The sequence below is a fragment of the Ornithorhynchus anatinus genome, chromosome 2, assembly GCF_004115215.2.
Source record: "Ornithorhynchus anatinus isolate Pmale09 chromosome 2, mOrnAna1.pri.v4, whole genome shotgun sequence".
NCBI classification, from domain to species: Eukaryota; Metazoa; Chordata; class Mammalia; order Monotremata; family Ornithorhynchidae; genus Ornithorhynchus; species Ornithorhynchus anatinus.
Genome location: NC_041729.1, coordinates 16,558,921 through 16,580,095, shown reverse-complemented (window position 1 = coordinate 16,580,095; position 21,175 = coordinate 16,558,921). Strand labels below are relative to the sequence as shown.

General features: G+C 44.1%; 1 protein-coding gene across 5 annotated transcripts in view; it reads left to right on the top strand.

The window, feature by feature from the left end:
• Positions 1–200: 200 nt before the first annotated feature.
• The window catches only part of DNAH10 (dynein axonemal heavy chain 10), a 120,682-nt gene continuing 99,707 nt past the window's right edge, over positions 201–21,175 (top strand). For 4 of the 5 annotated variants that reach the window (XM_029055366.2, XM_029055348.2, XM_029055339.2 and 1 more), the window contains exons 1-10: positions 201–463; positions 3,016–3,108; positions 4,621–4,718; positions 5,245–5,353; positions 6,966–7,081; positions 12,223–12,445; positions 13,076–13,233; positions 14,502–14,732; positions 16,204–16,394; positions 17,184–17,382. In XM_029055366.2, coding sequence (XP_028911199.1) covers positions 244–463; positions 3,016–3,108; positions 4,621–4,718; positions 5,245–5,353; positions 6,966–7,081; positions 12,223–12,445; positions 13,076–13,233; positions 14,502–14,732; positions 16,204–16,394; positions 17,184–17,382 — 1,638 coding nt within the window. In that variant the 5' untranslated portion in view covers positions 201–243. The remainder of the gene's footprint in view (positions 464–3,015; positions 3,109–4,620; positions 4,719–5,244; positions 5,354–6,965; positions 7,082–12,222; positions 12,446–13,075; positions 13,234–14,501; positions 14,733–16,203; positions 16,395–17,183; positions 17,383–21,175) is intronic. The other variant, XM_029055375.2, reaches the window with a different exon arrangement.

The following is a 21,175-nucleotide window of genomic DNA, read 5'->3' as shown; positions in this document are numbered from 1 at the left end:
AGTGCTCGGCACATAGTAAGCGCTTCAGAAATCCCAGCATTATTATTTATTAAGTGGTGGGCGGCGGGGAAGTAGGTCCGGCGGCGGTTGCTGAGGCGGTTGCTGGGGCGGTCGCTGGGGCGGTCGCTGGGGCCGTCGCTAGGGCCGTCGCTAGGGCCGTCGCTAGGGCCGTCGCTAGGGCCGTCGCTAGGGCCGTCGCCAGGGCCGCGTGTCGGCGGGGCGGATGGGGGAAAGGGCAGAGGCATGAGCCTGGACGACCCCCGTGTGGAATGGCTGCGGGACCGGGTGTACCGCGCCCTGGGGCTGGCGGACCCCGCGCACTTCGAGGAGCTGGTCAACCGCGGCGACGGCGAGGCCGAGGACCTCATCCTCCATTTCCTCAACAGGAGCAGCCACGAGGAGGGCGCCGCCGCGCTCTTCTTCTACCGCTCCTCCGCCCTGGAGGAGGTCGACGTGGAGATCGGTGAGGCCGCCCGGGACCCCCGCCCCCGCACGTCCTGGGTTCCAATCCCGCCGCCCCAACGCCGGGGCACTGGGGGCCGCTCGCCTCACCTCTCCCGGCCTCACTGACCTCCTCGGGAAAAGGGGCATGAAGCCTGGGAGCCCCGCGTCAGACCACCTCATCACTTCGTATCCCCCCAGCGTTTAGAACGGTGCTTCGCACACAGAAAGCGCTTAAATACCACCGTTTTAATTATTATTATTATTCTCTGGGCCTCAGTGGCCTCCTCTGGAAAATGGGGATGAAGACTGATGACCTTGTATCCCCCCAGCGCTTAGAACGGTGCTTCGCACACAGAAGGCGCTTAAATACCACCGTTTTTATTATTATTATTATTCTCTGGGCCTCAGCGGCCTCCTCTGGACAATGGGGATGAAGACTGATGACCTTGTATCCCCCCAGCGCTTAGAACGGTGCTTCGCACACAGAAAGTGCTTAAATACCACCGTTATTATTATTATTATTCTCTGGGCCTCAGTGGCCTCTTCTGGAAAATGGGGATAAAGACTGATGACCTTGTATCCCTCCAGCACTTAGAACAGTGCTTCGCACATAGAAAGTGCTTAAATACCACCGTTTTTATTATTGCTATTATTCTCTGGGCCTCAGTGACCTCCTCTGGAAAATGGGAATGAAGCCTGGGAGCCCCGCATAAGACCACCTGACGACCTTGTATCCCCCCAGCGCTTAGAACAGTGCTTCGCATGCAGAAAGCGCTTAAATACCACCGTTTTTATTATTGTTATTATTCTCTGGGCCTCAGTGGCCTCCTCTGGAAAAGGGGGATGGAGACTGGGAGCCCTGCGTGGGATGACCTGATCACCTTGTATCTACCCCAGCGCTTAGAACAGTGCTTCACACATAGAAAGCACTTAAATCCCCCCGTTATTATTATTATTATTCTCTGGGCCTCAGTGGCCGCCTCTGGAAAATGGGGATGAAGACTGGGAGCCCCACATGGGACGACCTGATCACCTTGTATCTATCTACCCCAGTGCTTAGAACAGTGCTTCACACATAGAAAGCACTTAAATACCACTATTATTATTATTGTTCTCTGGGCCTCAGTGACCTCCTCTGGAAAAGAGGGATAAAGACTGGGAGCTTAGAACAGTACTTCACACATAGTAAGCACTTAAATACCACTATTATTATTATTACTATTATTCTCCGGGCCTCAGTGACCTCATCTGGAAAAGGGGGATGAAGACTGGGAGCCCCGCGTGGGGCCACCTGATGACCTTGTATACCCCCCAGCACTTAGAACAGTGCTTTGCACATAGTAAGCGTTTAAATACCACCATTAATAATAATAATATTATTATTCTTTGGGACTCAGTGACCTCATCTGTAAAATTGGGATGAAGACTGGGAGCCCCGCGTGGGACCACCTGATCACCTTGTAACTATCCCAGTGCTTAGAACAGTGCTTGGCACATAGTAAGAACTTGACAAATACCACTATTATTATGACCCTCTGTGCCTCAGTTCCCTCATCTGTAAAACGGGGCTGAAGACTCACATTTTACGGACGAGAGAACTGAGGCACAGAGAAGGTATGTGATTTGCCCAAGGTCACACAGCAGACAAGTGATAGAGCTGGAATTAGAACCCATGACCTCCTGACTTCTAGGCCCGGGCTCTATCTTCTAGGCCTTGCTGTTTCTCTAGTGCCTCACTCTACTCCTGGACCCATCATTTTGCCTCGTGTGTCTAGGTTAAGTTCAGCTTGGTGCCTCTCGAGGCTGAATAATGATAATGATAATTATTGTGTTCCCTCATCTGGAAAATGGGGATTAAGACTGTGAGCCCCACGAGGGACAACCTGATTCCCCTATGTCTACCCCAGCGCTTAGAACAGTGCTCGGCACATAGTAAGCGCTTAACAAATACCAACATCATCATTGTATTTATTCATTGTGGGCAGGGATTGTCACTCTTTATTGTGTGTTGTACTCTCCCAAGTCCTTAGTACAGTGCCCTGCACGCAGTAAACACTTAGTAAATACTGTTGAATGAGTGAGTGAATAGTAAGTGCTTACTTTGTAGCAGGCACTGTACTAAGCGCTGAGGTGGATACAGGCAAATTGGGTTGGATACAGTCCCCGCTCCACATAAGGCTCACCGGTTTAATCCCCTTTTACGGATGATGTAACTGAGGCACAGAGAAGTGAAGTGATTTGCCCAAAGGCCACAAAGCAGGCAGGAGGCAGAGCCGGGATTAGAACCCGTGACCTCTGACTCCTGGGCCCGCACTCTAGCCACTACGCCATGCTGCTTCCCTCTATGCCATGCTGCCTCCCTGAACAAAGGCTCCCTGTTTGCCAGTGTCCTTGGGCAGTTGTCTCTTGTGTTCACCCAGGAATGGGGGCATTCGGGGAGGGAAAGTGGGTGTGTGTGTCTCCTATCAGAAGTAATAGTTTCCAACTTGGAAACCGACAATTCATTCGTCTTGTATACGAAATGCGGCTTCGTGCAAAAGCTGATATCTTTCTCTCTCTCCCCTCATGAAGAAATAGAGATGTCGCTCTCATCCGAAGATGAAGTCGAGGAAAACGTAAGCAGCCGTTCGTTCAGTAAAATCGGGACCCCAGAGAGGACTACAGGTGTGGTATACGGTAACAATCAGGACACATTGTGACAGTTCTGCGCTCTGAGGGTGCTTCTCGGATCAGGGGAGGCTTGGGTCAAATTCAGATTTATAAACAGGCTGACTTTTAGCCTTTGTAACAAAGCCGTTTGGCTTTTATGGACTTTATAATAATAATGGTATTTGTTAAGTGATTACTGTGTGCCTAGCACTGCTCTAAGCACTGGGGTTGATACAAGGTAGTCAGGTTGTTCCACGCAGGGCTCCCAGTCTTAATCCCCATTTTACAGATGAGGGAACTGAGGCACAGAGAAGTGAAGTGACTTGCCCAAAGTCACACAGCTGACAAGTGGCGGAGCCGGGATTAGACCCCACAACCTCCGACTCCCAAGCCCCTGCTCTTTCCACTTAGGTGATAAGCATATCAAACCTTCCGCGGGATGCGGGACTGGGCCGTAGCCGTAGAAGCCAAGGCAGTTGTTTTAGGTACAGAGTTAGAAGGGACCAGTGGTATTTACAGTGTTCTACACACAGTAAGCGCTCCATAAATACGATTGAATGAACGAATTGAGTGCTTACTATATGTAGTCCACCGTTTGAAACGCTTGGGAGAGTTCAGCACAACAGAATGAGCAGACACATTCTCTGCCCTTGAGCTTAGAGTCTAGAGGGGGAGACAGACATTAATGCGAATTAAATAAATAAATAATGTAGCCACAATCGCTTCTACTTCTTCCCCCTCCCATCCCCGACTCCCGCCCGAGAGCAGCGTAGGCATGAGCAAAGACCATGAGGCGCAGACCGACAGTAGATCGGCCGGCGGGTTCTCTATTCTCACGCCCCCAACTTAAATTGGGGCCAGGGCTGGGATAGCTATTGCTCCAGCAAGGGCTGTGACTTGGCCACTGCTGTGGAAACATTCACATGTGTTACCTCAGGCCAGTAGGCTAGTTTGTGTGGACCCACTTGGACTACAGATCCCATCACTTCCCAGCGCCCGGTCCAAGGAAGACAGCGCGTCTGATCACATCTCAGCATCCGGCGGGATCCCTAGCAGATGGTGGAGGGGTGTCCTCACTCCCCAAACTAGAAGAATTTAAACAATATCCTTTATGATCAGATCCCTAGCAACAAGAGTTACTAGGAAATGATGTGCATTCCTTTATTGTGGCTTACAAAGACAATAATAGATTGGAATGTTAAAAAAAATCACTCACCCTATGATTCATCAGGAAAGTACCACAAAGATCTTTCATTCATTCATTCTATAGTATTTATTGAGCACTTACTATGTGCAGAGCACTGTACTAAGCACTTGGAATGGACAGTTCGGCAGCAGATAGAGACAATCCCTGCCCGATGAGAGGCTCACAGTGTAGAGGCAGGGAGACCCTGATTTTCTACTAGCTGGTTATGAATTTCATACAATTGAGGTTTCTGGATGTATCTAGTAGGAACATTTTATTTCTACTATCACCATCACTGTGATCTCAATTACCAGATTTTTACATTAAAATTTATTTTTCAGGCAGGAATTCATCAGTACAAGGTGGATCAGTTCTACTGTCTGTAGGGTCAAATGTGGAAGAATTTGTCGACGAATGCGTAGAAAAGATACCAGTCAAAGTATGTACCTTGCATTTTCACTTTGTTTCCTTCAGAATGGGTAAAGATAAATCAGATATCTCTGTTTCAACTGTTTCAACAGGCGTAAGATATAAAAGTCTATACATATCCATGCAATGTAGTGTAAAAACATGAAGCCATTATCAGTGGGCATCTCAGTGGCATTATTCACTACTAATTTTTTAATTCTTTAAATCTGACCCCCCAGGTTTCTTAATCCTAATATTTCTAGCCTAGTTTCAATTCAACAAAAGGAGAATTTCCATTTATTTTTGCCATCATAATTTCGGAGAAGTTATTTCTGATCGGATTAAGCCTTAAAAAGTTATGGTCAACTCAGATTCCACCCAGGAATTTCCCTTTTGCTGCAAATTGTGTCACTGTACTTGTTTTGGGGATGGGGAAAAAAAAATCACCAGCTCATCCAATGGAAAGGAATCAACTGATTCTGTCCTACCCTTCTTGAGAACTTGAGAGGAATGAAACCCATCACTCATCATTATCACTTTTGTTTCCTGTGTTTCAGAAAATCATTAAAGAGGTAGTTGAAAAAGTGTATCTTCATGTGACTTGTGATTCTATTCCTGAAGTTTTCCTAAACAAAACCATAGTGTTCTTCCTCAGAAATACAAAAGGTATGCTATACTTACTAAGTGGGGGAAAGTTTTGCTGAACAGTTTAAGTGCACAAAAATTGAGAACATTATATTTGTCATTTGGGATGACATTTGATATATAGCATTGAGTAAAAGAATTGGGTGTAGTAAAGGTCCATAGCAGGTGGGTCAGGATTAACTGCAGTTTATAACTCCTCCTCCTCTTCCTCTTCCTCCTGTCTTTGCTTTCCAGTTACCTACCCTTCCCTCCACTGGCTTCCCATCCACTTCATCATCTCCACTGCATGGGGGAGCTTCTGTGATAGGGAAACTAAGGCCTCTCCAAGATTCCCCTCAAACCTTGAACCCACATCTTTGTGTTAAATCTACCACCTGATATCTTTTTTAAAAAATATAAACCTTAAATATTGTTTTGGCAGTGAATTATTGATAAAAGTTAAAATGCTCTATTGGAGTTTTTTGACCATCTAAAAGTGATTATTTTTGTATCCTAAGTTTCACCCCTCCAAAGTCTTCAGCTTGCGCCATCAATTGGAGCCTTCTACCTAGCACAATTTAAAACTCCTCTCTCCTGGTCTGATAGCTGCTGAGCAGCACTCAAGTTGGGTCTGTGCAAGCAGATTAGATCATTAAGGCCCCCAGAATACAATTTTATTTCAAATGTCTGGATCATTTAATCAAACGGGTACTCTTTTTTTAAAAAAACAGCTGAACATTGAGGCCTGTATTTATTTTCAGGCCTCAACTGTCTGGATCATCCCCATGCTGAAAGTCAGGGTTTTGTTTGTGAGGGATGAACAATTAGTTTAAGAAGAGAAGTTCAGCAGTAACTATTCTATTAATGATTTGAGGATGGTGGTGATCAGAGACACCTGCTTCTGACCCATCAGGCACCATCCCCCCCTACTGGGCTGCAGAGATGGAGAGATGCAGCTGGTAGGAGGAAGATTGGAAGAGACTAGCAAAGCCCGGCTTCCCTCACGGATAGGTCTCTCCAGCCATTTTTCCTGCCCTTCCTCCTGTTGTGACTGGCTGCCACTGCCTCTGTGCCTTTGTAAGGTCCTTAAACTAGGAATCTTTATTTTACATTAATTCCTTCCCTTTAACATTCTTAGCAAATCAGTTAGTAAAGAAGAAATGTCTCCATCAGCTGTAACATCGTGAGCTCCAGGTAGGACGTGGATTGTGTCCAATCTGATTATGACAGGGCCAAGAAAAAAAGAGTATTTGTTCTTAATAATAATAATGATGATGATGGTATTTAAGTGCTTACTATGTGCCAGACACTGTACTTAGCGCTGAGGTGGATACATGCAAATCAGGTAAGACACAGTCCCTGTCTCATGTGGGGCTCGCAGTAAGTGTTTAATACGTGCCAGGCAGTGTACTAACCACTGGGATAGATACAAGATAATCGGATTAGACACAGTCCATGTCCCACGTGGAGCTCACGATGTTAATCCCCATTTTACAGCTGAGCTGAGGCACAGAGAAGTCAAGTGATTTGCTCAAGGTCACACAGCAGAGATGAGGCAGAGCCGGGATTAGAAGCTCAGACTCTCAGGCTCGTGCTCTTTCCGCCTGCCCACACTGCTTAACCGTTATCACAGTCTTCTTTTGTTTCTGTTCAGAAACAATAAGCGAGCCTAATGATATAAATGAAGCTATGGAATTCATGCCTGAAAAGCTGGAGTATGGGATTTTAAATGGTCACATTCTACAGATGCTTAAGGATGTTTTCTCTCAGGTAAAAAAGTTTTTATTGACTAAAATTTTCTGTTCCTTTTGTGGGCATTTTCATGATGAACATGCCATCTTCGTATATGTACATGTTCAGGCGGATATGTATGTGTAATAAGAGGCTTCTCTTTTTTGGTGATTGTGGTGATGTACATTGCTTCTTGTTGAGCTGCTTTGATTGAGCTTTTTGACCACATTTCCCTGAGAACCTTCTGGTTGGTTGTCTGTTTGGAACAGCCTTCTTCCTAGCTGTGCTTCTTTTAGCCTGCTGGTGCTTCCTTCTTGTTTATAAGCACAGGGAGAACTATCTCATGTTGAGTGCCCGGTGCTCACCCTAGACTTGTTCTTGCCGGCTATTTTGATGTTCACGTCCCGCTGCTCGAGCCCCGATGGTTCAATGAAGCCTCCCCCGACACCGACATCAGTACAATACAGTACAGCACACAGTAAGTGCTCAATAAATACGATTGAATGAACAATAAAGCCCCCAAGCCACCAGGCAGTGCATAACTGTGAAATTTACACCATATCCCAGGAGCAACCCATATATAGTTCATCCCAAAAATATCAAGTCAGTACGGTCAGTTCTGCTGTGGTCTATGTCTCTTGCTATACAGTTTGGATAGAATACTATCAAATAATTAGAGAATGTTCTTTCCACAACTCCTGTTCACCTAAATATAACATGGTCTAGAAATAGATGCAGGTCGGTTAGTTGTCGGGGGAAAAATTGTTGCTTTGCTGCTCGTTTCAGGACTTGTTCTTCTTTCAACTGTCTCTGAGCCTCACAAATCACTTGATGCCTTTGCTCAAAATCAGCCACTTGTGTATTCCTGTGAACCAGACTCCTGTTTTTTTAAAGTGATTTGAAAAGAAAGAAACTTCTGGAGATTATGAGAGTGATATTTAAAAATAACCTAGAAAATGCAGTGATACCTTGGTCACAGCAGTGGTTTATGCAGCTATTATTTTGTCTCTGACAGGGACAACAGGATGCTTAGAAGAATTGTGGAAGGTTGCCCTGCTGGACAGCCCATCCTAATTATTATTATTATTATTATCAGTATGGTACTTAAGTGCGTACTGTATGCCAAACTCTGTTCAAAGCTCTGGGACAGATTCAAGTTTATCAGGTTGGACCCAATCCCTGTCCCACATGGAACTCGCAGTCTAAGTAGGAGAGATTAGGATTTCATCCCCCTTTTACAGATGAGGTAACTGAGACAGGAGAAGTGAAGTGATTTGCCCAAGGTCACACAGCAGATGTGGCAGAGCTGGGATTAGAACCCAGGTCCCCTGACTCCCAGGCCCATGCTCTAAGTTTGAGATAAATGGGATCTGAACCATGACTCCCAAATGAGATCTGGGATTCATGGTTCAGCACAAATATGAGTATTTAATTAGACTTCCTTCTGAGAAGTGTTCAAACTATCAGAGCGGCTCATCTGAAAAAGACATTATTAGAGTGCTCTAGAATGTAAGCTCGTGGTGAGCAGGGGATGTGCCTGCCAGCTCTGTGGTAATCTCCCGAGCACTTAGTATAGGGCTGTACTCATAGTAAGTGCTCAATAAATACCATCGATGATGTTGATGATGAAAATGATGCTGCTTCTCTTGTTTGGGATGTTCCAGCCACATCCCTATGCTGCCCCTCTAATAGTACATTCTGCCCCTATGCATTCATGAGTCTTCTATCGGCTTTAATTTTTCCCACCGTATCCCCTACTTTTTCATCCTCAACCTGTAACGGGACAGGGTAATTATTCCAGGGTATGCCTGCTCACTTGGCAAGCTGGTTTATGTCAGCCTACTCTGTGACCTTGGGTAAGTCAGTTAACATCTCTGTGTCTCAGTTACTCCATCTGTAAAATGGGGATTAAAGACTGTGAGCCCCGTGTGGGACATGGATTACATTTTACCTTGTATCAGTTCTTAGTACAGTGCCAGGCACACAAATACCACCAAAAAAAATTATTTGATGGATTGATCTTGCAGTCAGACTGCTTAGGTTTCTCTGAGCAAATTCCAAGTTATCATTTCAAGAGTTGATTCCGTATGACAAATATTCTATACTTTTGTTCATCCTAACGTATCACTCAGTCACTTTTATCAACTTGCAAAATTTGTGCCGTTTGTGCCAGCGTCAAAGTTAGTGGTATGACGGATGATAGGGAACATCCAGAAAAGGAGCAGTCCTTATGCGAAGGATCGAATTTTCAATTGTATTGAAATTTTTAGCTTCCCTCGGACCCATTTATTTTTGGATCAACCTAATTTCTTTCCGATAGAACTGGGTTTTTAGTTCAGAGCTAGTTTATTTGGATGTCTTATCTTATTCATAGAGGTTGAAAGATCAACAGTCATTAGACTAAACAATGTGTTGATTTTGCGTTTTAAAAATCATTTTGGGCCCGGGCAGTAGACTGATCATATCGTAATTGACAAATAAGCTCCTTTTAGACTGTAAATTCCCTGAGGATAGGGATTGTATCTCCCAACTCTGCTGTACTTCCCAAGCATTCAGTACAGTGCTCTGCGCTCAGTAAGTGTTCAGTAAATACCGTTGATGGATTGTTGGTGTATTCTCCGTACACTAAATTATCATTACAAGCCCATCCATCGCTGTATCAAACAGAAACTCCTTACCAATGCCTTCAAGAACTCACACATCTCTCTCTCCTCTTACTTTTCCTTAGTGATCGTCTATGACCCAACCCACACACTTCTCTTCTCTAATGCCAACGAGCTCACTGTTCGTCTTGTCTAGATTGGCTCAGTGGAAAGAGCACGGGCTGGGGAGTCAGAGGGCATGGGTTCGAATCCTGGCTCTGCCACTTGTCATCTATGTGACTGTGGACAAGTCACTTAATTTCTCTGTGCCTCAGTTACCTCGTCTGTAAAATGGGGATTAAGCCTGTGAGCCTCACATGGGACAACCTGATTACCCTGTATCTACCCCAGCGCTTAGAACAGTGCTCTGCACATAGTAAGCACTTAACAAATACCAACATTATTATTATTATTAGAGAGACAGTGTTGTCTATCTGGCTGCCGACTCGTTGCCCACATCCTTCCTCTGGCCTGAAACTGACTCCCCTCTCAAATCTGGCACACCTCCTTCAAAGCCCTACTAAAATCACACCTCTTCCAAGAGGTCTTCCCTGACAGACCTTCACTTTCCCACCCTATTTACCTTCCTCTCTGTGTCACTTACACCCTTGGGACTGAATCCCTTAAGCACTTGATATTCACCTTATCTCCAGCCCCACAGCGCCTATTCTTATGCTCTGTAGTTCCCCTGTCTGTAGTTTATTTTACTGTTCATTCATTCATCTTGGGAAAGTACAATGGCAATCCCTGCCCACAATGAGCTCACAGGCTAAATGGGGGTTAGACAGACATCAATTCAAATAAATAAATGATGTCTACCTCCCTCTTCTAAACTGTAAGCTTCTTGCGTGGCTCAGTGGAAAGAGCCCGGGCTTGGGAGTCAGAGGTCATGAGTTTGAATCCTGGCTCTGCCACTTGTCAGCTGTGTGACTGTGGGCGAGTCACTTAATTTCTCTGTGCCTCAGTTCCCTCATCTGTAAAATGGGGATTAAGACTGTGAGCCTCACATGGGACAACCTGATGACCCTCTATCTCCCCCAGCACTTAGAACAGTGCTCTGCACATAGTAAGCGCTTAGCAAATACCCACATTATTGTGGGCAGGAAACATGTGTTCCCAATCCGTTGCACTGTATTCTGTCAGGTGGTTAATACAGTGCTCTGCACACGATGTACCATTGGTTGATATATAATAATAATGATAATATTGTTGGTATTTGTTAAGTGCTTACTATGTGCCAAGCATGTTCTAAGCGCTGGGATAGATTCAAGGTAATCAGGTTGTCCCACATAGGGCTCAGTCTTCAACCCCATTTTACAGATGAGGTCACTGAGGCCCCGAGCAGTTAATTGTCTTGCCCAAGGTCACCCAGCTGACAAGTGGCGGAGCTGGGATTGGAACCCATGACCTCTGACTCCCAAGCCCGGGCTCTTTCCACTGAGCCATGCTGCTTCTCACATATGCATATACCTCATGTATGCCTAATGTAGGTTCTTAATCTCATATTTTTAATGTATGTAAAGGCATATCAACTACTATGTAAAATTTTAGAAATGAGGGTTTTAGATCTATTAATATGTTTGTATTTCATACCTCTATAATTTCATCATGCCAGAAGGAACATAGAAAGAGTAGTAATGTCGGTAATATTTTTTGAACACCCACTGGTTACAGTGTATGGTACTGAGAACTGGGGAAATAGGAAATGAAGGGGACATTTTCCCTGTCTGAAAGGAATTTCAGTCTAATTGAGAAATCCAAGCAAGTAATGGAACGCCATGTTTAAAAGTGTGAGAAACTGCAGATGGCCTGTGGGAATTCATCAGGGAAGGCTTGTTGGAGGAGGTGGAAGTTGAGGAAGGCTTTGGAAGGTAGGCAGAGCTGAGGCCTGTAGGATTTGGGAGGGAAGGGAGTTATGGGCAAGGGGGTGGAGGCAGAAATGGGGAGAGGAAGGTACAATTAGAAGGTGTGGTTGAGAGGAATGAGGAGAGCAAGTTGGAAAGTAGTTGGGAAAAATCAATCCCTCTGCTCCCTCTCTGCTCCCCCTCCACCCTCTGCTCCTTCCCCTTCCCCCTTCACCTCTCCTCAGCTAATCCCCCTTTCCCTCTGCTCCTCCCCCTCTCCCTTCCCCTCTCCTCAGCACTGTGCTCATTTGTATAGATTTTATTACCCTATTTATTTTGCTAATGAGATGTCCACCCCCTTGATTCTATTTACCGTGATTGTCTTGTTTTTGTCCATCTGTCTCCCCCGATTAGATTGTGAGCCCGTCATTGGGCAGGGATTGCCTCTATCTGTTGCCAAATTGTACCTTCCAAGTGCTTAGTACAGTGCTCTGCACATAGTAAGCGCTTAATAAATACTGTTGAATGAATGAATGAATTATATTTCTTTACTGCGTGCAGAGCACTTGGCCGAATACGGGATTACTGTTGGTAGACGTGTTCCCTGCCCACCTGCAGTTTACAGTCTCGAGGGACTGGTTAAATGGTTGGAAAAATAGTGCAGTCTAACAAAACAGCACCCTTTGTCTTTCAGGTTTTTATGCCTGCTTTATCTTTCAATCAGCACAAGACAGAAGTAGTTGATAGTCTTGCGGGGTCCCGAGAAAACGTAAATGTTGAAGAAGTGGAAGCCGAGTCGCTTAAACTGAAAGAAGATCCACTTGAATTTCACAGTGTTCAGCTAATACGGGATGAGTTCCTAATGCACATGCAAAAATTCCTCAACCACATTCAGAGAACTATGCAGCAGCTAGAGGGCAAGTTTCCTCCTATCTCCCCACAAGTTTTTTATTTGGGAAAAACAGATTCTGTTGGTAGAATTTCTTAAATTCTTATTATATGCCAAGGGCCAGATCAGTCACAGTCCCTATCCCTCTGGGGCTCACGGTCTATGAGGGAGAGAGAATGGATACTTTATCCCCATTTTACAGATGAGAAAACTGAGGCATAGAGAGTCTAAGTGACTTTCCCCAGGTCATATAGCAGGGAAGAAGTAGAGCCGGGATTAGAACTCTGGTCTCCTGACTCCCATTCCCTTGTTTTTACTACTAGGCTCTGCTGCCTCCCTTGTATTTTGACTGAATAATGGAGTTGTTTGCTCTACTACCTTTCTGAAAGAATATTATTAATATTAATTTACATCAATTTGAACAAAATACCAATGGAAACCACTGTATGGTAAATCTACTAGTCAAAGAAATAATTTCTGTTTTGTAAAAATGAACATAGAGCAATTATCGTAAAAGTCCAAGGAAAGAGAGAAAAACGTACGTGGGGGGGAAAGCAGAGCCTAATCGGATTTACGTCCAACCAAGAGGGGGGTGACTACCTTATACGTTGATGTGATGCAGATGCTAACTAATGGACATTGATTTTTCCTCTAATAGGAGAGATTAAGTTGGAAATGCCAGTCATCAGTCTAGAAAGGGATGTGAGTGAATTAGCCGCTGACCCCGAAGTGGTTGAGTCACTGGAGCAGGTTGTAATCAACTGGCTGAAACAGATCTCCTCAGCTGTTGACGAACAATTGAAAAAGTCACCCCAGGTAAAATGCTTCATTCAGAGAAACCTTGAAACATAAAATGAGTAGGTGGTGGGGTTTTTTTGGGTGCCGGGGAGGACCTAACTGTGGACAATTGTGACAATAATTCCTAGGAATTAAGAACTCAGTCCTAATCTGTCTCTGTTGCTGCTATTTCCAATGCGGTCTTCATTTTAGAGCACTGCTTTGCACTTAGTAAGCGCTTAACAAATACCGTCATTCTTATTAAGGAACTCACTGACATCCCCGTGGATTTATTCCTTGCAAGTGGCTGTTTTACATCTGTAAATTGATGCCCAGAAGACGGCCCGATTGAGGAAGAAAAATGAAGTCTCTGTAGTTGGCCATCTGTTTTCATTTCTGGCCCTCTTTTTGATGACCAGCGTCACATTCATTATAATAATCAAAAAAAAATCTGTCAAGTTGTTATTTTGGTAGCATCTAATTTTTACAAGAACTGTTTGAAAAATTCACTATGGGCTTGGAGGTTACCAAGTTTCCTTCTGTTAGTCCATGATTTTTCCCAATTCTTCCTCCTCTGAGTAGGAGGATTAGTGTAACTAGAGATTAAATATGATTCCATTCCTGTTTTTAATCACCTGCACCAGGACATGTCCCATGCATGATAGCGATCTCCAGGAGATAATAATGGGATGAGATTACCCTACCCATCCAGTATCTAACTCAATGCCCCATCATTTGCTGTTTTCCTTTGAGACTCACAAAACGCAAACTAAATGCAAAGAGTACATAAAATAATGCTATAAAAGCTAACCCATCAGCAATGTAACCATTAGAAAGCAACACGAAATAAAAAATATTTACCTTGGCTCTCATTTTTTACAGATGGTATTTGATAAGCACTTACTATGTGCTAGCCTCTGTACTAAGCCTTGAGGTAGTTACCCAGGTTGGACATAGTCTGTGTCCCACTGAATCCCCAGATGAGGTAAGTGGGGCACAGAGGAGTTAAGTGACTTACCCGAGGTCACACAACAGACAAGAGCAGAGTCGGGATTAGAACCCAGGTTCTTCTGACTCCAGGCCCGGGCTCTATCCAGTAGGCCATGGTGCTTCTCTCTTTGGAATGTGAACAGTTTAATGCACCTCTAGGTATGTAACAATTCTTGGTATTAATGATCAATGATCAAATATTGTTTAGTTAATGTGCAGTATTTATTGAGTGCTTACTTTAGTTGATGATTATGAGGTGCTTGAAACAGTGATAATCCAAGCTGGTTCTCTTTGCCTCCCTGTATTCTAATTCTTAGGGCAGTGGTCCCCTGGCCGAAATTGAATTCTGGCGAGAAAGGAGTGCTACTCTGAGCGCTCTCACAGAACAAACAAAACTGCCAGTAGTGAAAAAGGTTTTGGAAGTGATCCAAGACGCCGAGTCCATGCTTATTGTTAACCTGCAACCCGTCTTAGCTGACTTATCCAAATACCATCTGGAAGCTTCAGACAACGTTCGGTTCCTTTCCACCGTGGAGCGCCATTTCAAGGTACAGCTCTTGGGATAACAAACTTTGCAAAATCGTCATCCTTTCTTTGGTTTAAATACCTCTGGAATTGGAAGTCTTAGTGGGATTTGCCCCAGCTGCTATTTAATGCGTGGCCTAGGGAATAATATTGATCCAGATATAGGTGGAACCTGGCTTAAGGATGCATTTTTAGTGGCGCTAATTCTGTTTTTCTTAAGAATGGCCTAATTCATTCATTCAATTGAATTTATTCAGTGCTTACTCTGTGCAGAGCATTGTACTAGGCTCTTGGGAGAGTGCAATATAACAGTAAATAATAATAATGATAACAATTCTGGGATTTAAGCTCTTACTGTGTGCCAGGCACTGTATTAATCGCTGGGGTGGGTACAAGTAAATCGGGTTGGGCACAGTCCCTGTCTTGCGTGGGGCTCACAGTCTCAATCTCCATTTTACAGATGAGGAAACTGAGGCACAGAGAAGTAAAGTGACTTGCCCAAAGTGGTGGCATTGGGCATAGAACCCACCACCTTCTGACTCCCAAGCCCATGCTCTATCCACTGCACCATACTGCTGCTTAAGTGACCATACACATTCCCTGCTCCCAACAAGCGTTTGGCTTGGTCACTTCTGACCAGAACTGTCTAAGATCATTACATGAAAGGAGAAAGTTGGGGAATGAAACAAAAGCAAAAAATCCTCTCTATCTTAACATTCCTTCCACTGGTTCCTGCTTTGGAATATACAATTTCAGGGTTATCTTTGATTATATTTGGGTTTATAGAAAGAGAGGAGGGTAATTTTTAACTGTTCATAAATAATAATACTAGTAGCAGTTATTATTATAGTATTATTAAGTGCTTACTGTGTATTTAAGCATTGGTATTGATACAAGTTAATCAGCTGGGGCACAGCCCCTTATCCCAAATGTGGCGCTCAGTCTAAGTAGGAGAGAGGACAGACCCTAAATCCCCAATTCACAGATGGGAGAACTGAGGCACAGGGAGGTTAAGTGACTTGCCCAAGGTCACACAGCATGCAGCTGGCAAAGCCAGGGTTGGAACCCAGGAGCCCATGGGAAGCAGTGTGGCCTGGTGGAAAGAACAGGACAAGGAATGCAGATGACATGGGTTTTAATCCTGACTCTGGATGTCTGCTGTGTGACCTTGGGCAAGTCATTTAACTAATCTGGGTCTCAGTTACCTCATCTGAATAATGAGGGTTAAGACTGTGGACCCCAGGGGGATCGGGGACTGTGTCCAACCTGATTACCTTGTATCTACCCCAGCACTTAGGACAGTGCTTGGGCACATAGTAAGTGTCATTATTAGTTCCCCTGATGCCCAGGCCCAGAGTAGGTAAACCTCATTATCAGAGTACGACCTTTTGGACAAACATGAATTTCTTAAGTTTTCAAGGAGAATCATTGAGCAAATGAAGTTCAAAGTTGTTATAATAGTCCTCTTAACTTCAGCTTAATTTCTCTGTTTAGAATCTAACTCATGGCACAGGATTCAACGTGATTTTAGATACAATTCCTTCCATGATGAGTGCCCTGAGGATGGTGTGGATCATCTCCCGGCATTACAACAAGGATGAACGGATGATCCCTCTCATGGAGCGAATTGCCTGGGAAATTGCTGAAAGGGTCTGCAGAGTTGTGAATTTACGGACTTTGTTCAAGTGAGTAGAAGCTGAAGGTATTTTAAAATATCTTAAAATAGGGAAGCAGCATGGCCTAGTGGATAAGTCATGGACCTGGGGAGTCAGAGGACCTAGGTTCTACTCCTGGCTTCAACACTTTTCTGCTGTGTGACCTTGAGCAAGTCACTTCTCTGTTGCCTCAGTTATCTCATCGGTAAAACGAGGCTTACGACTTCAAGCCCCATCTGAGACATAGACTGTGTTCAACCTGAGTAGTTTGTATCTACCCCAGCGCATAGTACAGTGCCTGGCATTTAGTGAGTGCTTAGCAAATATAAAAAAATGGTCCCTCGTTTGTCAAAAGATGAAATGAACTAGAATTGGTCCCATTTTATCAAGACATGGTAGTTAATTCACATTAATGTGGAAAACAGTTTTTGAGGAACAACGGAGAAATCACTCTTTCTGTTTTCCATACCTTTTCCAAAGCGACTTCTCTCCTATTTGCATCTGCTTCATTGCAAATGTTGAAAAGAGCAAGACGCAATATGAACCATGAGTTTTGCCTGGATTTCATTTGATTTCTTCTCTATATTCAAATGTCTTAAATGGTTTTCGTACTAGATCTCCTGTTTACTCCTTTGAATAGTTTGTTTGTCCACAGCCTTGACTACTTTAAGAAATAATCCTCAGAACTTCCATAGCCCCTTCTGGGTAAGGCAGCGTATGTTGTAACTCAGCCTTGAATTAAACTCACACCAATCACTAATCTCAGCTTTCTAAAAGATCCAACCAAAAATCTTCCCATTATTTTTTTCGTATTCACAGAGAAAGTCGAGAGAGTGCACAAACCAAAGCAGCCGATGCCAAAAACAGCCTACTATTGTGGAAAAAATCTTATTTTGATGTCCGGGCCAAAATTGAAGCCTCAGGAAGGGAAGCCCGGTGGGAATTTGATAGAAAACGTCTCTTTGAAAGGACAGATTATATGGCTTCTATTTGTCAGGATCTTTATGAAATTTTGCAGGTAGGGAGGCGTGGAATATCTTTTAATTTTGACTTAATAGAAAATTGCCTATTCAGATTTTTGTTACAGGAGAGTTAATTCCGCATCTGATCGACCAGTCAATCGTGTTTATTGAGCATAAACTCTGTGCATAGCACTGTATTGAGGATTTGGGAGGGTACAGTATAACACAGATGATAGACATGTTCCCTGCCCTCAACAACCTTACAGTCAAGAGAGGGATACAAGCAATATTAATAAATAAATTACAGATATGTACACAATCAATCATATTTATTGAGCCATTACCATGTGCAGAGCACCAAAGAAGTGCTTGGGAAAGTACAGTGTAACAGAGTTGGTAGACACGTTCCATCAGAGGTCATGGGTTCTAATCCAGGATCTGTCACTTGTCAGCTATGTGACTTTGGGCAAGTCACTTAACTTCTCTGTGCCTCAGTTACTTCATCTGTAAAATGGGGATTAAGACTGTGAGCCCCTCATGGGACAACCCGATTACCTTGTATCTCCCTCAGTGCTTAGAGCAGTGCTCGGCACATAGTAAGAGCTTAACAGATACTATTATTATTAGTTTATAGTCTAGAGGGTAAGCTCATTATGGGCAGGGAATGTACCTTGTTGTCATATCATAATCTTCCCAGTGGTTAGTGTAGCTTTTTGCACACAGTAAGTACACGATAAATACGATTGAATGAATGAATAGAGGGGACAACCACTAATACGAATAAATAAATGAGTATATATAGGTGCTGTGGGTTGAGGGAGGAGTGAATAAAGCGTACAGAGGCAAGGGTGACTCAGAAGTACTGTGGGGCTGAAGGAGGGGTTAATTGTGAGTGCAAATCAAAGTGCAAAGGAAACAACTGAGTGGGAAAAGAGAAAATCAGGGCCTCTTGGAGGAGATGTACTTTTAATAAGATTTGAAGGTGGGGAGAGTGAACATCTATGGGATATAATAATAATAATGTTGGTATTAAGCATTTACTATGTGCCAAGCACTGTTCTAAACACTGGAGTAGTTACAAGGTCATCAGGTTGTCCCAAGTGGGGCTCACAGTCATAATCCACCTTTAACAGATGAGGTAATTGAGGCCCAGAGAAGTAAAGTGACTTGCCCAAAGCCACACAGCTGACAAGTGATGGAGCTAGGATTAGCACCCACGACCTCTGACTCCCAAGCCCTGGCTCTTTCCACTAAGCCACACTGCTTCTCAATGATGGATATGAAGATCCATCATTGTTGACAGAACCATCATCCTTCCTGCCTCACAAGCCTCTAATCTTAGCATTAACCTTGATTCCTCTTTCTCAGTCAACCCATATATTCAAGCCTTCGCTAAATCCTGTCACTTCCACTTTCACGACATCACTAAAATTCACCCCTTCCCCTCCATCCAAACTGCTATCATGCTAATCCAGTCACTTATCCTCTCCCACCTTGACTACTGCATCCGACTCCATACTGACCCTCCCTGCCTCCTCCCTCTCCCCCCTCCAGTCTATACTCCACTCTGCTGCCCGGGTCATTTTCCTTCACAAACATTCAGGCCATGATTCCCCACTCCTTGGGAGACTCCATTGGTTGCCCATCCACCCCCTCATCCAACAGAAACTCCTCACCTTTGGCTATAAAGCCCTCAAATCACTTTGCTCCCTCCATCATCTTACTACTCTTCTACTACAACCCAGTCCTCTCACTTTGTTCCTCTAATCCTAACCTTCCCACTGTACCTTGATCTCGTCTATCTCGCCGCCAACCCCTTGTCCACGTCTTGCCTCTGGCCTGGAATGCCCTCCCTCCTCATATCAGATGGATAACTGCTCTCCCCAACTTCAAAGTTTTATTGAAGGCACATCTCCTCCAAGAAGCCTTCCCTGACTAAGCCCTCCTACTTTTCTCCCACTCTCTTCTGCATCGCCCTGACTCCTCCCTTCATTCATCCTCTCTCCCATCCTCATGGCATATACGTATGTATATTTATTTATTTATGTATATTAATGTCTTTCTCCCCTTTTAGACTGTGAGCTGGTTGTGGGCAGGGAGTGTGTTGGTTTGTTGTTGTATTGTACTCTCCCAAGCATTTAATACAGTGCTTTGCACACAGTAAGTGCTCAATTAATGATTGAATGAATGAATGACGAGGGAGGGTGTCCTAGTCCATAGGCAGGACTTAGGTGTGATCTTTATGCAAACTCTAATTAGGTACTAGCAGTTAGATAGAAATGTCCTGAAAAATGCATGTTTGAGAAGCATGAGGTCTAGAACTCTGCTGCAAACGGAACAAAAAAGCATGGAGCAAAATTTACTGAGATTTCAGGGTATAAAGCATTGTTCCAGGTACTGGGGAAGATTTGAAGGAGGAAGATGATTCAGTCCCAACTCTTGAGTTGGTAGTCTATTGGGAATAATTTAAATAAATGATAATCCTATGACACAGATATGCAGGCAACCAAAGAGAGTTGTGCAGAGGTGAACATAAATGCTGATGCTTGCCCCACTTTTCAAAGCAATAGTGTTGAACATAGTTGAAGAAGGTAATTCGGAAGAAACTACGAAGTGTATAGATTCAGCTTCTGGAATCCAAAGAGGGTGTATTGAAAGGAGCCAGGATGGCTAATGCAACTACTTGGATAACCCTGTTTACATTTAATGGGAAATACATGGAAACCGAAACAGTGGAAATAGCTGTACCTTTTGGAACTTAAGGATTTCCTTTGATAAGGAGAAGAATGATTTCTGTAGCTGGGTTTTCTCTGAGTTCAGTGCATATCTGTTCTGTATCCTGCAGCAGGTTTAAAAAAATTCACCACTGGTCCAGAGACTGCATCTCCCAGCAGCCTCATCAAGGAGAAGGAAGGGTTCATAGTAATTATAATAGTTATTGTGCCATTTATTAATAATAATGATAATGTTGGTGTTTGTTAAGCGCTTACTATGTGCCAAGCACTGTTTTAAGTGCAGAGGTAGATACAAGGTAATCAGGTTGTCCCAAGTGGGGCTCATAGTCTTCATCCCCAATTTACAGATGAGGTAACTGACGCACAGAGAAGTTAAGTGGCTTGCCCAAGGTCACACAGCTGACAAGTGGAGGAGCTGGGATTAGAACCTCTGACTCCCAAGCCCGTGCTCTTTCCACTGGGCCACGATCCTTCTCTAAACACCTATTAACCACTTACTATGTGTCAAGCACTCTTTTGAGCATTGAGGTAGATAGAAAATAATCAGGTCCCACAAGGGACTCCCAATCTAGTTAGAAGGGAGAACCAGTATTAAATCCTCAGTTTGCATATGAGGGAACTGGGGCCCCAAGAAGTGAAGCGACTTACCCAAGGTCAGACAACAGACAGGTGGCGGAGCTGGGATTAGAACCCAGGTCCTCTGACTCCCAGGCCCCTACTCTATCCACTAGGCCATGCTGCCTCTCTTGGAAGGAAAGGTGTTTGGGGAGGAACAAGTAGGAGCTGTAGTCTAAGCAGTCAGAGTTTATTGTCAGAGAGTGTTGGGGGAAGAGGGGAGGTGGGAGTGCCAGTTTTGAGGCCATGTCTTCATTGATCTGTATAAAAGTCCACCACTGCAGTGTCTTCTTTCCACTGCCTCAAAGCCTAGGTAGCTTGCTAATGAATCTTAATGTCTTGTCATTGGAGATTCAGCACCACAAACTATAGGAAACTGACAATTGTAGGGTAGATAGTAACGATAATAGGGTATTTGTTAAGCGCTGACTGAGAAACGGGATAATCAAATCAGATACCACCCCTGCCTCATACAGGGCTCACAATCAGTATAGGAAGG